At 42.4% G+C, this 15,484-nt stretch overlaps 1 protein-coding gene and 1 pseudogene across 1 annotated transcript in view; one reads left to right on the top strand and one right to left on the bottom strand.

The window, feature by feature from the left end:
• PLA1A (phospholipase A1 member A) overlaps nucleotides 1-15,484 on the bottom strand; it is a 60,703-nt gene that overhangs the window by 20,484 nt on the left and 24,735 nt on the right. The window contains exons 3-6 of the mRNA XM_077118236.1: nucleotides 4,539-4,740; nucleotides 2,712-2,889; nucleotides 2,046-2,154; nucleotides 273-374 (exon numbers count right to left, since the gene is read on the bottom strand). Of these exons, the coding sequence (XP_076974351.1) occupies nucleotides 273-374; nucleotides 2,046-2,154; nucleotides 2,712-2,889; nucleotides 4,539-4,740 (591 nt within the window). The remainder of the gene's footprint in view (nucleotides 1-272; nucleotides 375-2,045; nucleotides 2,155-2,711; nucleotides 2,890-4,538; nucleotides 4,741-15,484) is intronic.
• Nucleotides 4,952-12,175, top strand: LOC143648833 (zinc finger protein PLAGL2-like; annotated as a pseudogene).

Consider the following 15,484-nt stretch of genomic DNA (forward strand, 5'->3'; position numbering starts at 1 on the left):
TTGAATCAGAGAGTGAGATTCCCAACTAAACAGTTTTGGTTCATGAGTGGGAAATCTCCTGCCCACGTCTGGCTAAAAATAAGACCATTCATCTCAGTGGTCAAAGTAACAGTGCAAGAAGGAAATTTAAGATCATGCTGGTAAACTTAGCGTACAAGAGAAGTTCAGGGAGAGAGGAGATATGCCCAGGGTCGTGCTGCTGCATGCCAACTCCCCAGTCCCTCCCTGTACTTGCTCCACCACCCCAGGAAGGCCCCCCACCCCCAGCTCACTGTCAGTATCAGTGTGGATGGCTTCCACAAAGAGGGCATCTCCGGCATCCAGACGTTCCTCCAGGCTGGCTTTGGTATACTCTGGCCCAGCAGGGTCAAGGCCTGCAAGCAAAGACTGAGGTCAGAGTTTCCTTTCCTCTAAGCTGCAGGAACCTTCCTGAACCCATCACACCCCTACCCTAGCAGACCTTCTGGCTCAGATCATAGAAGCCCCCAACAAGGACCCAAGTGTACCCAGGAAAGGCTACCTGCTGTGGTCTCTTGGAATTAACCTCTCAATAATCCACTTTCTCCAGCTCTACCTTGAGCTTGAAAACACTAGTCACTTGCTAAGGGATAAGGCTTAATCTGAGTAGTGCTAATCCTTATGTAGTAATAACAATAGCTACAATGTTTTGAGCAGTTGCTATGAGCCAGGTCTCATGCCAGGAAGTTTTATGAACATTATCTCCAGTCTTCCCAGCACCACCATGAAATAGATATTGCTATCCCTATGCCTTAGTTTGGATATACCTCCCTGCTGCTGTTGCTGCTGCTGCAAAACAGAACAGGCCAAGAGACATGGATTTAAGTGCACATAGTTTGTTTGGGAGAAGATTACAGAAAGCCTGTTGTGGGAAAGTGAGTCAGATAATGAAAAAAAATATTAATGGGTGAATTACCACTGTAGGCAACTGGTCCTCATTCCTCTAGGGATCCTCTAAGGGACTTCTTAGAAAACAACTCAGAATTGTCCCTCTGAGAGGCCAGGAAGCTGGGCTATTTACCTACCAACTATAGCCCCTTATTGACTGAGGGCTGCTCCTAAAGCATGAAGTTCCCTGTACTTTTAGAAGTATTTATTGAAACTCTCTAGAGGTGATTTTCACAGTGGGCCAAAGAACTGTGGGCTGCTACAATGCATTTTACAGCTATTGAAACTGGCTCAGAAAGAAAACTGTAGCCAGTTACACTGATACTAGAGATCAGGCAATAACACAATATGATTGTATGTAAAAGAATTAGAATAAAAAGATAGTCATGGTAACAGATAACTTGATCATGGGAACAAAGGCTGAATGTTCCCCTGTGCAAAAAAAAGGACATTTCCTGAAGTAGTTATATATCAATCATATTTATTTTAGCAAATCATATTTTCTGTATTTAATTATGGAAAGTTAACTTAGTTTTTGAAATTTTTTGCAAATATACTTTTGTCATTTGGCACTATGGTTTGTTGCCTACCTAGCTGAATATATAATGTCAGCTTATTCTAAGGCTGTCCACATACTTAATTTACTTAAGTGTTCATTTTAAGTTATTGTGTATAGGAATGTGTATTTTGGAGGAGTTTGATCTATCCACAAAGAAAAATTAAAATGAAGAAAAAAAAAAAGAAAAATTGTTATAAAATGCTCTTAGAAGCTTCACTGTGTTCTTCAAAAAAACACTTGTTTCTTTAAAAACCTGTAATGTTTTGTGTACATGGAAGTAATTAAGGTATATCATTATCGTAGTTGTACATGTAAGACATATTTTGTTTTTCCTAAGTAATCTATTCCCTGTCCCAAGGCAAGTATGAATAAAATCAGGTTTAAAAAAAAATTAGGTTTAAATGTAGCATGTAACAACACAGTCTCTTAGAAGCTGGGTTCATCTATTTTATTTTACTGAATGCTGTCTGTATCTTTGGATATCCTATTTAGAGAAAAAGGACAAATAAAACATGGCCAGCAAAAAAAAAAAGGACGTTTCCATGGCCTTCTCTAAGCCCTGGGTAGGGAGAAATGTTACCTGTGATCCATCCCAACTGGCCTTTGTAGAAATGTCCCACCATGCCCCCAACGTGGGCCCCCAGGCTGACACCAATGATGTGGATGGAGGACTCCGACACACCCAGCACCTGGAACAGGCATCCACCGTCAGCTCTATGTGGGCCACGGCAGCCCCCTGGCCTTACTGTTCCCCCCACCCCCACCCCCGTCTCCCCTGAGGCTTCAGGAAGCAGAGGGCTCTGGGCTTGACACACCCACCACACAGGCTTCAGAGAGCAGAGCAAAGTTCTCATCCCATTAGTCATTTCCCTGTTCCTGAGCAGCTCCCCAACCCTGACACTCCCCACAATCCCCACTTTCCCATTGGTGCCCAAAGTATGTGAGTCATGAAGACGGTTATTCCTCTTGAGGGACTTCTATATGCCAGGAGATTCACACTCACTCTGCCGCAGGTGCAGCGGCACATTTTACGGAGGAGAAATGTGAGGCTCAGAGGGGTGAGCTAGCCTGCCAGGGTCAGCACTACAAGGGGCAGAGGAGGGGTCTGGACTGAAAACAACTGTCCAAAGCCACCCGTTTGCTCTGCTTCCACCCTAAAGCTCCTCCTCATGTGTTGTTCCTTTCTTTCTGATCTCTCTCCCCTTCATAAGCAACCACACCTCACCACAAACTCTTGCGCACTTACCAGAAGTTTACTGAGGAAACGGGAAATCTCAAGCCCCAGCTTAACCACGTTTTCCACAGCTGAGTAGTAGACACCTGTAGACCCGTAGACCCAGTCCACTGCAATCACGTTAGCATCTGCTGCACCCAGGAGGGCTCTAATGAATTTGTCAATCCAGGAAGGCTTTGTTCCTAAAGCCCTAGACATGAGGCCAAAAAATAAAGAAAGGAAAACTACCTGCCAAGCTGAAATTCATTGTCACGTAAACCTTTATTAACCCCAAATCCAGGGAAAAAATGTGAAATTCAGAGAAGTGGGGCACATGTGCAGTAAATCCTATAGCCCTTTGAGCACAGGAAGGATGTAAACACAAACCACCAGAGCCTCTGTCAGCACCTTTGTACGCATTGTAAAGTTAGGTGCAACCTCATGCCAAGTCTCAGAACTCAAAAGTTAGATTTCAGCCCCACCAACCTTTACTCAGGCACATTGTGCAATGTATAAACCACACAAACCATAGGTACTGACCCTGTTTTTTGTGGAAAAGCAAAGATAGCTGTTTATTGTAGGGTTAAGATTTGCAATCTTAATTCTTATTCTAGAATACAGGCTCCATTCTTGAGGATGTTTTTATTTATTCATTCAACAAACATTTATTGAGGACTTACAGGCCCGGCAGTATGCTAGGTGTATTGCAAGAAATAAAGATAAATAAGCTATAATCCCTAAACTTCTGGAACTTAAAATATAATAGGACTTTTCTAGGAAAAAGAGCATGATAAAAAATTTTCACAAAGTTTTTCCAATGGATGGGACCAGGAAAGAAGTTTTCTTAGTGGCCCAAGGCACGGGAAAACTCAAAGCATGCTCATGAGGGAAAATAAATGCAGACTGGATATGCCCTGATGGAATGTGACTTCAGGAGATTAAGGAGTAGATAGGTCTATTAGTGACCTCTGGGTTGGGAGCAGCCTCAGAAAATGGCTGACTGCAAGATGTGCTAGAGGAGAAAGTTTGGCACAAGGGTGAGGAGGGATGTGGCTGGGTCCTCAGAGTCCAAGGATTTCACAGGGCAGAGGGAAGAGATAAGGAAATGGTGACCCTCTATGCGGTGTCTGTACCTACATTTTCATTAGATACCCCCAGTTCCATTTGCTCCCTAGTACTACCATTTCACCAGATACTCTCTCCTTCCTCCCAATCACCTTTCTGTTTTTGGTCTTCTTAGTCTTTGGAGAGAAGATGCAGGAGTTAAGGAAGTTGATTGAATTGCTTCTCAGTGACTATATATTACAACAAAATATGGATGGTAGGGCACCAGGGAAATTGAAAAAGAGACATGAAAAACTTCTGAGAAACACTAATGCTTGGATTTGATAGAAGTGGTACCAGTTTCTTAAAAACGATAAAAAGAAATGAAGAGGAAATAAGACCCTAATAAAACCACCACGCTGTTACCAGCTGTCTGATCACAGTCATTGTTTGAGATGAATCAAACAAATCAAACTTCAGAGAGGCCAGTTAAACCATCCCTGTAATCACCCTTTATTCAGATATGGAAACAGAAGCTCAATGTGCTTTAGTGACTTGTCCGGAGTCACACATATTTACCATAGACTATCAGATAAGGTTGAGTGGAGGAGTAATGAAAATGGCCAACAAGAATCAACAACATAATGTGTGTGCGTGTTGATGTAAGGGACCTGCAAAGACAGCAGGAGGTGAAGGAGGAAACGTGCAGGAGTCAGTTAACCCATCCTGTCTCCCACACCCCACTAACTTCCTATGGCATTATGGCCACGTTCTAGTCCTTATCTGTGGAGAACCTGTTGGTTGGTTAGCTCTTACCTGAATCCATGGATAATTATCTTGGTTCCCAGAGTGACATTGAATCCAGCGTTTTGGATGTCACTGCTGTCTTCCAGTCGCTGCCCACAGCTAGGGGCAGAAGGGGTGAAAAGGAGAAATTGGACTTTGAGATTGGTGCCTCCGAGGAGATTGGCATTCTGGAAGTCAGTGCAGTTTGGCTGTGGGGTAAGAGCTACATCCCCTATGGGGAGAGAAAACAAGAAACATCCAAGGCAAGGTTGTTGTTCTTAGGTTGGAAGAAAGGGTGAAACAGAGGCTTACAGAAAAAAGATTCATTACAAGTCAGCTAATGCAGTAAACAGACTCACTTATTTATTAAAAATTGTATCACTTATGTAACCAAGGCCTGTGAGTATTTTTTCATGCCTAAGGATAAAATACCAGAGAAGAAAATGAACACTGCTCAACTAGAAAAGATCAAAGGCCATGGTAAGATGGATATCTAAAAAGAACCCCGAGTGACCGAAGGAATAATTGCCCTGGGAACTAAGTTCACTCTCATCTGCACACCATATGCCAGATGGTTTCTCTAAAGAAGGTGAACCTCCCATCCCAACCTAATTAGTTCTGTCCTGAGCAGCCCAGAGCCATTTCATGGCCTTAGTGCCCAGCCCATGGCTGCCTATCTAGAGGGTAGAAAAGAGCCTTAGCAAACTACAGTACCTTGCAATACATACTTTTGAAACTGGATATTTTCTGCCCAAGGTCACTGAAGGACCGTTAATAATACTGAACAGAAAAAGGCAGCATAAAGGTCCAGCCTTCCAAGGAGCTAAAAATCTGATCCATTTTCAACATCCAACATCTCACCCCTATGTCTATTCCTAGGATAAAGATGTGGTCCTTGAATCCCAGTGCACACTACAGGGAATTGCCTGCTGGATCAGCTGGACACTCATTGACCCACCCAGCCCTGATTGCAGCACTGTTAGCAGCTACCTTGCTGCTTGCTATAAAATGAAGCAATTCACAAAACCATTAAACTCACAAACTCATGCTTAGGGCTCAGAGGAGAGGTCCAGACTGCAGATTCAGAAGGTTGCTTCTAAGGAAAACAGTAATTTTAGGTTTCTAGAACGATTATCTCCCTTCAGAGATTAACTGAGAGGCATATATGCAACAAGGATGTTCATCTGGGGTACACTGGATTGTGGTTCTATCCACTCCATTGTTTAAGCCAGTTTATTGCATGGTATTTGTTTCAGCAGCCAAGGAAACTAAAACACTTCCTATAACACATAGAAAACTAAATAAATTTGAAAATATAAAAGAAAGGTTAAGAAGCATGGAGGATAGATCTGAAACAGTCTAACAACTTTATAGCATTCTACACATAGAGAATTTAAGAAGGATAATATTCAAAAAGATAATAATACCTAACTCTTTTATAATGCTTACTATGTGCCAAAAACTGTTCTAAGTACTTTACACCTCTTAGCTCATTTAATTTTTCATAAGATTCCTGTGAGGCATCTTATTTTCCAAAGTCGCATAGTCTTTGGGCTTGGATTTGAATTCCCTGGCCATGTGCCTCCAGAATCTGGACTCATAATCACTCTGCTATACTGGCTGAGAACGTTCCAGAACTGACGAAAGACACTAATTCTCAAACTGAAGAGGTAAAAGGAGCCATAAGCAAGATAAAAGATAAGTCGTATTATTATTATTACCCAGACATATCAGAATAAAACTGCAGAGCACTAAACACGAACAGAAACATTTTAAATTAATAATAAAGGGACAAAAAGTAGGCTGATAGCAGTCTTCTCAATGGCACGATAGAGAACAAAAATCTTAAGAAAATAATTCTAAACTGAGAATCCTATTCCCAGCAAAAGTATCACCTAAGAATGAGGAGAAATAAAGCTATGATCAGGCAAAGACTGAGTGTTAACTACACAGGAACCCAAATATAAGTACTAAAGAAAAAAATCATCTTTCCAAAAGGAAGACGCCAAATGCAAGGAGAAATAATGAGTAAAGAGCTTGATATACATATTCATCTATGTATATAACTGATTATATAAGTAACACTGATTATATGTATAACACTGATTATATAAGTAATAATTATTGTGATGACTAATCCGGGGAGTGTAATGGTTAAGTCCTGGTGTCATCTTGGCCAAGTAATGATGTGCGGTTGTCTGATGGTCACTGCAAGGATATTTCATGGCTGGTTGATAAACCTGAAGGCTGGTGTTTTAAATCATCAGTTGTTGATTGTATCTGTGGCTGATTACATCTGTGATCAACTAAGGGCGTGTGCCCTGGCAAACGCGAGACTCCCATCAGCTGAAGACTATTAAGGAGGAAGAGCAACTTTCACTACTACTTCAGTTAGTGCGCCTCTCCTGTGGGGTTTGCTGAGAACCTTCATCAGAGCTGCCAGCTTCACAGCCTGCCCTGCGGATTTTGGACTCTTCCATTCCCACGGTTGTGTGAGACACCTTTATAAATCTATATCTACAGATCTCTCCCGTTGGTTCTGTTTCTCTAGAGAACCCTACCCACAGGGGGCAATGAAAAGAAAAGAGGAGCTGAAATAGTAGGAAACTATTATATAAGATTGTTATAGAATTTAGATCCTTGTATTATTTAGAAAGAAAATTAAAAGTAATGATTGATTTCTGACTTTGTTAAATGAAGTATACAAGTTAAAAATTTAAGAATAACAAATAAAAGAATAACAGAAGAATGCATATTTTTTAAACTGCTGGAAGGAAAAAAGGGAACAGAGAAAACTGTATTAACTCAAGAGAAGGCAGGAAAGCAGTGAAAAAGAGGAGAGAAAAACACAATTAAATGATAGAAATATATCAGTAATCCCAATATATATAAATTGACTAAACTCGCTCTTTAAAAATTAGTGATTCTCAGATTAGATTAAAAAACAAACATACAAAGAATTCAGCTCTGCATCAAGCAAGAGACAGTCTTGAAACTAATGACATGGGGAAGTGAAAGTAAAAGAAAGTACCAACCCAAACAAATCTCATGTAACAATATAGTATAAGAAAAAAATGCTTGTAAGGAAAAGACATTATTGTAAAACAAGAGGGTCAATACAGAATGATGAAGTGACAAATTTATCTAAAAGAAGTAAAAATTAAAAACTTGAATACACCTAACAATGCAGCCTCAAAACAACTAAAGTAAAAATTAACAAAATTAAAAGTAGAAATTGACAAATCTACAATCTGGTTGGGAGATTTGATATGCCAAGCCAAAGATAATTTTTAAAAAAGAATTAGAAAGGATAGAACATTTGAACCAAATAAATTAACAAATGTGCTATATTGGTCACATGGAAGCCCGCATCCACCAAATGGAAAACTTAGAATCCTTCTAAATGGGCAGTCACAGGCAAGCCCAGCAGACATCAAACAATAATATCCAGACAACATCATCTAAATAAAATTAGAATTCAATAACAAAAGATATTTAAAAAAATAATCTGGAAATGTAAAAGCACCCTTTTAAGCAATGTGTGGGTCAAAGAATAATCACAATAGAAATTAGAGGATATTGAAGACTAATGTCAATAAAATGAATACACACAATGGCCAGACCAAAGCCACTACTGAGGCCTGAGGCTGCCTGGCCGAACCACAAGGGCAGAAAAAAAGCTCGTTTTCTGAAGGCTGAGCTGGAGGCTGTGACAGAGCCGAGAGCTTGTAGGGAGCCGATGATGGGGAAACTTACCTGAATAGCCTTACCCAGGCCACATTTTTCACCAGTTCTCCCCTGGACTGATGCAAAGCAGGAGGAAGTGGGGTGGAAACTAGTTCCCAGGCCTCATTGCCTAGAGGCCCAGAGTGAAGGGAAGCATCAGTGTGAAATCTCAGGGCGCCCTTTTCAGATAGAAAGAAGCTGAGGCCTCCCAGCCTCCCCCACCCAGAGCAGTGACCATCTCAGCGGCACTGTGGCAAGGCTTCTGCTTCCAGTACGAGCTGTATAGGCACATGGCTGCCCATTCGGCCCAGAAACCCTGCCAGTGCAGAATGGTGCTGTTTCCTCAGCAAGAACCATCTGCAGAACCACTTGTAGACCTGTGACCCCAACCGAAAGGCCCTCCATGCCTGACACCGTTGAGCTGTGTTCCCGTAGCCGCAATTCTTGAAGATGAGTGTATAAAGATATTAACTTTCACAATGTGACTGTGTGATTGTGAAAACCTTGTGTCTGATACTCCTTTTATCCAGGATATGGACAGATGGGTAAAAAAATATGGATAAAAAAATAAATAAATAACATAGGGGACAAAGGGTAAAATAAATTGGGTAGATGGAAATGCTAGTGGTCAACGAGAGGGGGGGTAAGGGTTGTGGGATGTATGAGCTTTTCCTTTTTACTTCCTGTTCTGGAGTGATGCAAATTATCTAAAAAATGATCATGGTGATGAATGCATAACTATGTGATGATACTGTGAGCCACTGATTGTACACCATGTAGGGACTGCATGTGTGTGAAGATGTGTTAATAAAAATATTAAAAAATAAAAATAGTAAATCATGTAGTATATCTCAAATGCCAAGAAATAAAAATTTTAAGAAAGCACTCCCCTTTTTGGAGTACACTAAGAATTATAATACAAAGCTGGGCCACTGGAGCCACTGGACCAAGCGCGCAGCCAGCAGCCAGCAGCAGCAGCAGCGACCTCAGTTGTAAGATGTGCCTGGAGCCCTTGGAGGGTACCCAGGCCCTGCTGGAGCACTTGAAGGCTCATCCACGCTGGGCAGCAGGCTGTGCCAGGGAGAAGCAGCACCCTGCGACCACGGCCACGGGCAGCTCTATACTCGTAAAACCTCTGGTGCAGCATGTAGGCAGGCAGGACTTCGTACATCACTGCTGTGCCCAGCAGCTCGGGGACAAAGACCACTTGAGGCAGCATGTCAAGAAAAGCCACTCAGGGTGGGCCACGGTGGCTCAGCAGGTAGGAATGCTTGCCTGTGATGCCAGAGGACCTGAGTTCGATTCCCGGTGCCTGCCCATGTAAAAAAAAAAAAAAAAAGAAAGAAAAGCCAGTCACAGGAGTTGCTCAAGATTAAGACAAAACCAGGGGATATGTTAGGCCTGCTCAGCTGCAGCTCACAGTCAACATAAAGGAAGATCTGAGCCCCGGGCTGTGCACGGCCTCTGGGGGCGTGGTGGAGGCCAAGGTCTTTCCTGGCATGTTGCCCATGGACACAGACTACCCACATCCCTGTCGTACCCAGCTGCCTTCGGTGCACAACACGCTGCCCATGGGTGTGAGTACCTTCGAGAACACTCAGTCATCTCTTGCTCAGCTCAACTCCCTCTGAAATACCAGCTTGTGATCTACTACATACTTGCCCCACAAATTGTCCAAAGTGGAGGCGGATGGTTTTCTGGCGGAGCTATCCAGGAAGCCCGTCTCTCTCATCCACCTCACCTCAGCTGGCGGCAGCTGCAGTCCTCCTAGATGAAGTCCTGCTCACTAAGAGCCCTGCCAACCTCTCTGAGGGCCCTCTGTGTGCTAGCGTAGACTTCTCTTACTTACTAGACTTTCCTCCCTTCAAACTGCCCCCATATAATCCACCTGGAGCCAGAGGAGGCCTACTCATGGGCTAAGAGGCGCAGGCCCTGCTTGCCACCATGCAAACTCAGCCTCAAGATTCCCTGCGGCTGGGGATCCACTGGACTTCTGGCCCCTGCACTCCCTCCCTCCTGTCTTCACCCCTGGCCTGAGCACCACCACCTTGCCATGTTTCTAGCAGGCATTCCATTAGCCCCCAAGGAGGACTCCAGTTCTACCCACCCCATCTTCATTCCTGATGAAGGCAGCTGACTTTTCAGAGCTGGGGTTGAAAAAGAAAAATTTCCAGTGTGTGTATGGAGCATTTGGTTTGGGGGTTCAGACTCCAGGATCAATTCTGGGAAGAGCCTTGAGTCCCACCATGAAAGATCACATACCATAAGACTTGAGGTATTTTTTACTTTTTTGTTATCTGAAGCCACACTTAGCTCTCTCCCTCTCGAAAATGTCAGAACCTTCTCTTTGTGGAAGAGGGAGACCTCTTGGAGCCGTAAAAGCGGTGAGGATTTCACCTTGGATGACCTCAGGAGAAATCGTCCAAGAAGCCCACCTTCTGCGGCCGACCTGCAGATCGCACAGAAGTCACCTGCTCAGGCCCTGCTGCAGAAGGCCACTTGGCTCCATCCCCTGCCTCCAACCACCCCTACTCCTCCAGCACCAGCATCTCCACTTTCAGTCAGTGTGGTCCAGCAACGGTACCATTGACACATTCCCAAGATACGGAAACCTTGGGAGGATTCACCTCCCTTGCTGAGCCGTTAGCCTTAGAATGATTTCAGTGAGCATGTTTACACACCATGAATCCATTCCCATCCATCCATTTCCATTGGCACCAGCCTGGACCATTTGGTACCTGGTTTTAACCAGAGCCCTGTTTACAAGGCAGAGTCAGGGCTCGGTGACTTCTCTTCACTTGAGGTCACGTATCTACCCCCGTGGGGAAAGAAAATGACTTTGGACCACATCATTTCTGCCATCTTCCACAACTGTGTCTGATCCTGACTTCCTTGGCAGTGCCCATTGGAGACAGGCTAGAAGATGGGAGTAGTTTTTTCACAGGTCCATAATTCTGTTTTTCTACAAGTACATCATGACCCCTTTATATTTATTTTAAACTGGAAAGGGGAAGAAATGAAAGGAATGCCCCCTGCCATCACCTCCCTATTCCCTGATCCCCACCCTGAACAACATGAGGTATTAACAGTCTTGGAAGGAGGGACTCTGAATTTTAAGCTGGTGTGAATTGCAAAGGAGAGGGTGTGAACCCCTCATTTGTCTCTCTCCTATCTGTCCCTTTTCCGAGAAGCTGGAACTCTTGGAAGAAGAGTTTTCAGAAAGTTAGGACTGGGCAGCTAGTTAGTTGAGTTCTAACCTATGAGTGCATTGTTGTCTCTAATACTAAACTACTTTTTATCCATGATGTCACGTCTATCTCCTCCACTTTGTACTTCCAATGGACTCAGGGCCACTGCACAGACTCTTCTTTGCTCTCCATCAAAGAACGTCCATCTTTCTCTTGTAGTCTCCCTTGGTTTCACCCCTCAGTGCCTAACAAGGTTTCTTGCACGAAATAATGAGTCCTCTTCTGACTTGTGGGGCTCTCCCACCGTGGACAGCACAGCTCGTGCCCAGAACCCAGCCCAGCCCCACCCCTGCTTCATCTCAGTTCTGCATGGGTTTTGCTTTTCCCATTCACAGAAGGCACCTCAGGGACGACTTCTTGAGACACTTTCTCTGATTCAGAAACAAACTCCTACCTTTTTACTGTTTGCTCTTACAAAGTACAGGGTTTTTTTTTTTTTTTTTTTGGCACTTTTTCCAGCAGTTGCTTCATACTGACTTCCCCACCAGAGTTTCAGAACAAACTGCCAAGACCCTGCCCTGCCTCAACTTCCTCCCAGTGTCCTCCTCCTGCTGTCTGCGAATCACTTTGGTTTATTGTCAGGAACTGAGCAGGTTCAAGACTCAAGCTTCTTCTCCAACCCAGGACTCCTTGTTGGTGGTGAAAGCCTTAAAATTTAGCTCGCCTGGAGTGAATAAACGTATTTTGATTTAAATGTCTGATTTAAAGTCAGACTAGGCAATTTACTTCTAAAAATTAGTTTCAGTGAGTCCTGGAGCCTAATTAGAGTTTATTTTTTAAAAAGCATCCACCTTGGTATGCAGCCACCTCCTGCATGCTGTGCATATTCCTGGGGCTCGTCTTACAAGAAACGGTTTGTGAGAATCCAAGTAGGACCCCCTGATGCCATTTTCCTTGTTATATTTGGTCTTCATCACCAGACCTAGCAGCCCTTTTCCCAGTCCTTGCCACTCTCCATGCACCCTTGGCTCACAGAGGCAAATGCGTCTCTGGCCACAGATTTTAAAGTCCTGGGCTGCTGTGAGAGAAGCCCTCTCCTCTCTGCCTGCTCCTTACCATTCCTTCCTGAATTCTCTCCTCTCATTAGTTATGCCGAATAAACTCATTGGACAGACAAAACAACTGCTTAAAACCTCTAACTGGGAACTTGTCTCCTTTTCTCCTGCCCGTCTTTTCTTCTTGCCTTCCCTCATCCTAACTGCCCTTTTCTATCCTCTCCGTCCTCAACGTCCTCATCACCCACTAGGGATTTCCCCATTGCTGTGAACTTTGCTGGTGCAGAGGAACAGCTGCTTTCACTTTTTTTTGTACCATGACCACCCAGTCACTTCTTAAACCTCCTTCCCCAAAAATAAAAAAAAAGGGGGGGGGCCTTATTGGCCTGGTTGCTCAAAGGATGTGAATAGTTTTATCCTACACTGAGTACCCAAACCCACTTTCGTTCCCTTACAGAGGCCAGGAAAGCCTGAAGGCTTCTGCCCAGAGTGGGGGCCACGGCAAATGGAGAAGGCCAAACAGGGACCAGAAAAGAGGGGTCCCAACCCCCTTCCCTGCCACTGCCCCCAGCCTGCCACCATGTACAGTAATCAGGGGTAGGTGTAGTCCTTAGAGTCAGGCTCAAAGAATCACTACACCATCTTGAAGAAGTGAGAGAAGAGAAAGGAGCACCAATGAATTTTTTTTTCTCCTCAACCTTTTATAAATGACATTTTCTTCATGGACATCCAGGAAGCAGGTATGATTGCATTTTTTTTTTTAAACTAGATACAAAAACTCAAAAATGGACAGCAATACTACCTAATTGCAATGTAATTATGTTAAAACACTGAATGAAGCTGCACCTGAGCTATAGTTTTTTGTTTGTTTGTTTGTTTGTTCTGTTTTTTTATATATATTTTTTGCATTTTTTATTTTTACTTTTTTCTCTATATTATCATTTTATTTCTTTTTCTGTTGTCTTGCTATTTCTTTTTCTAAATCGATGCAAATGTACTAAGAAATGATGATCATACATCTATGTGATGATATTAAGAATTACTGATTGCATATGTAGAATGGAATGACTTCTAAATGTTGTGTTAGTTAATTTAAAAAAAAAAAAAGATTGCATTTTTGCTCACAGTTATTGTCCTAAGATCCTACTGAAATTCTCCTGCTGCCCTGAACCTTCTCTAGTAGCCCTTTAAATCCATCCTCTTCCTTTGTGGTACCTGTTTTCTTCACCTCTTCTCTACCTCCCCTCTTATTTGGGAGCTGTTTTTAAACACAACAAGTTTATGTTATACAGGATCAATATTTTGCTTTGTAACAAGGATATTTGTGTAATAAACTTTGCCTTAAGCAGGAGTTGGCCAGAAAAACCCAGATTCTTCTAGGACCTCATCCTGGTCTCTTCTGGAGCTCTGAACCTCCCATAGAAGAAACTGGCCATGACCTTCACACTGGAGAGCAGGTCAGTGCCAAGAGAAAGGGGCATTCCAGTCCAGACAGGAAAAGGATCCATTCACTGTGGTCATCAGGCACCTCTATGGAGGGGTTTGGGAGAAATACTCCAGCCCCATCTCCTCAGGTGTCAGCTGGCCTCCATAGCTGGTTCTGTCTGTCCACAGCTCTCCACATCCCTGCACCTGGCACTAGAAGCCTTGGAGCACCTCTTCTCAGCATGCCCCTTCCTCTCTTCCAGGGGTCATGGCTTTGCAGCCACTCTTTCAAAATGCCAGATTATTTAAAGAGAGAAGAAGAATACAAGATGAAAACCTAGCATTTCATAAGTAGTATTTTTGGCTTTATATGAAACAATTTTTTTTAATTAATTTTTTTTTATTAGAGGAGTTGTGGGTTTACAGAAAAATCATGTATTCCCATACACCTCCCTATAACCAACACTTGCATTAGTGTGGAAAATGTGTTACAGTTGATGATAACACTTTTTAAAATGATTCTACTATTTTTTTGACAGTAGTTACATTTGTTACAACTGATGAAAGATTAATAAAGTAGCACTTTAACTACTGTCCATAGTTAATGTAGGAGTATTTTCCCCCATATTCCCAATCTATTATTGTTATGTTTTATTCATGTGTGTCTTTATTTTATTAACTCATCTACCCATACACTGGATAAAGTGTGTGCTAGTCACAAGGTTTTTACAGTCATATGGTTACATGGTAAAAGGTATCTAGTTATATAATCCTCATCAATGATCAAGGCTGCTGAACTACAGCTCAACAATTTCAAGTATTTTCTTCTGACTATTCTAATACACCAGAAACTAAAACCAAATATCCATGTAATGAGTCAGTTGTGATAATCATTTTTCAACAAGGTTTTTAATTGTGAAAAATAAGTGCCATTAGAAAATGTGTAAGGCATATCTTTGTTAAACTACATTTTTTCCCAAGGGTTTACAGAATTACATTTTCAAAAACAAGTTTTTATAATGAAGTTGTTTATTGAAAACTTCTGAATGGTATGGGAAAAAAAAGAATACAGAGCGAAACTTGTATAACATGGCTAGATAACATTTAAGGGAAAACATAACCTTAAATGCAAACATTAGGGGAACAAAGGGAAAGATTTAAAGTTGATCATTTAATATCTTAACCCAGAAAGTTGAAAAAGAACACAATAAATCCAAACAAAATATAGGGAAAGAAATAATAAAAGAACGAATTTAAATTAAGGAAATAGAGGGGGTACAAGGATAGTTCAGTAGTAGAATTCTCCCCTGCCATGTGAGAGGTCTGGGTTTGATTCCTGGCTCATGTACTTCTCAAACAGACAAATGAAAAACCAACCAAACAAAAAAATTCAAGTAATGGTTTCTCTCTTTGCCTGAATTTCATTCTCTTATGATGGGCTCCAGTAAAAGGATTAAGATGCATTCAGATTGGGATGGGTCCCACCTTAACTGAAATAACCTCATCAAAAGATTCTACTTAGAGTGAGTTCATAACCACAGGAATGGGTTAGATCCAAGAACATGTTTTTGGAAAAAGAATG

Source organism: Tamandua tetradactyla, chromosome 10, assembly GCF_023851605.1.
Source record: "Tamandua tetradactyla isolate mTamTet1 chromosome 10, mTamTet1.pri, whole genome shotgun sequence".
In the NCBI taxonomy this organism is placed as follows: domain Eukaryota; kingdom Metazoa; phylum Chordata; class Mammalia; order Pilosa; family Myrmecophagidae; genus Tamandua; species Tamandua tetradactyla.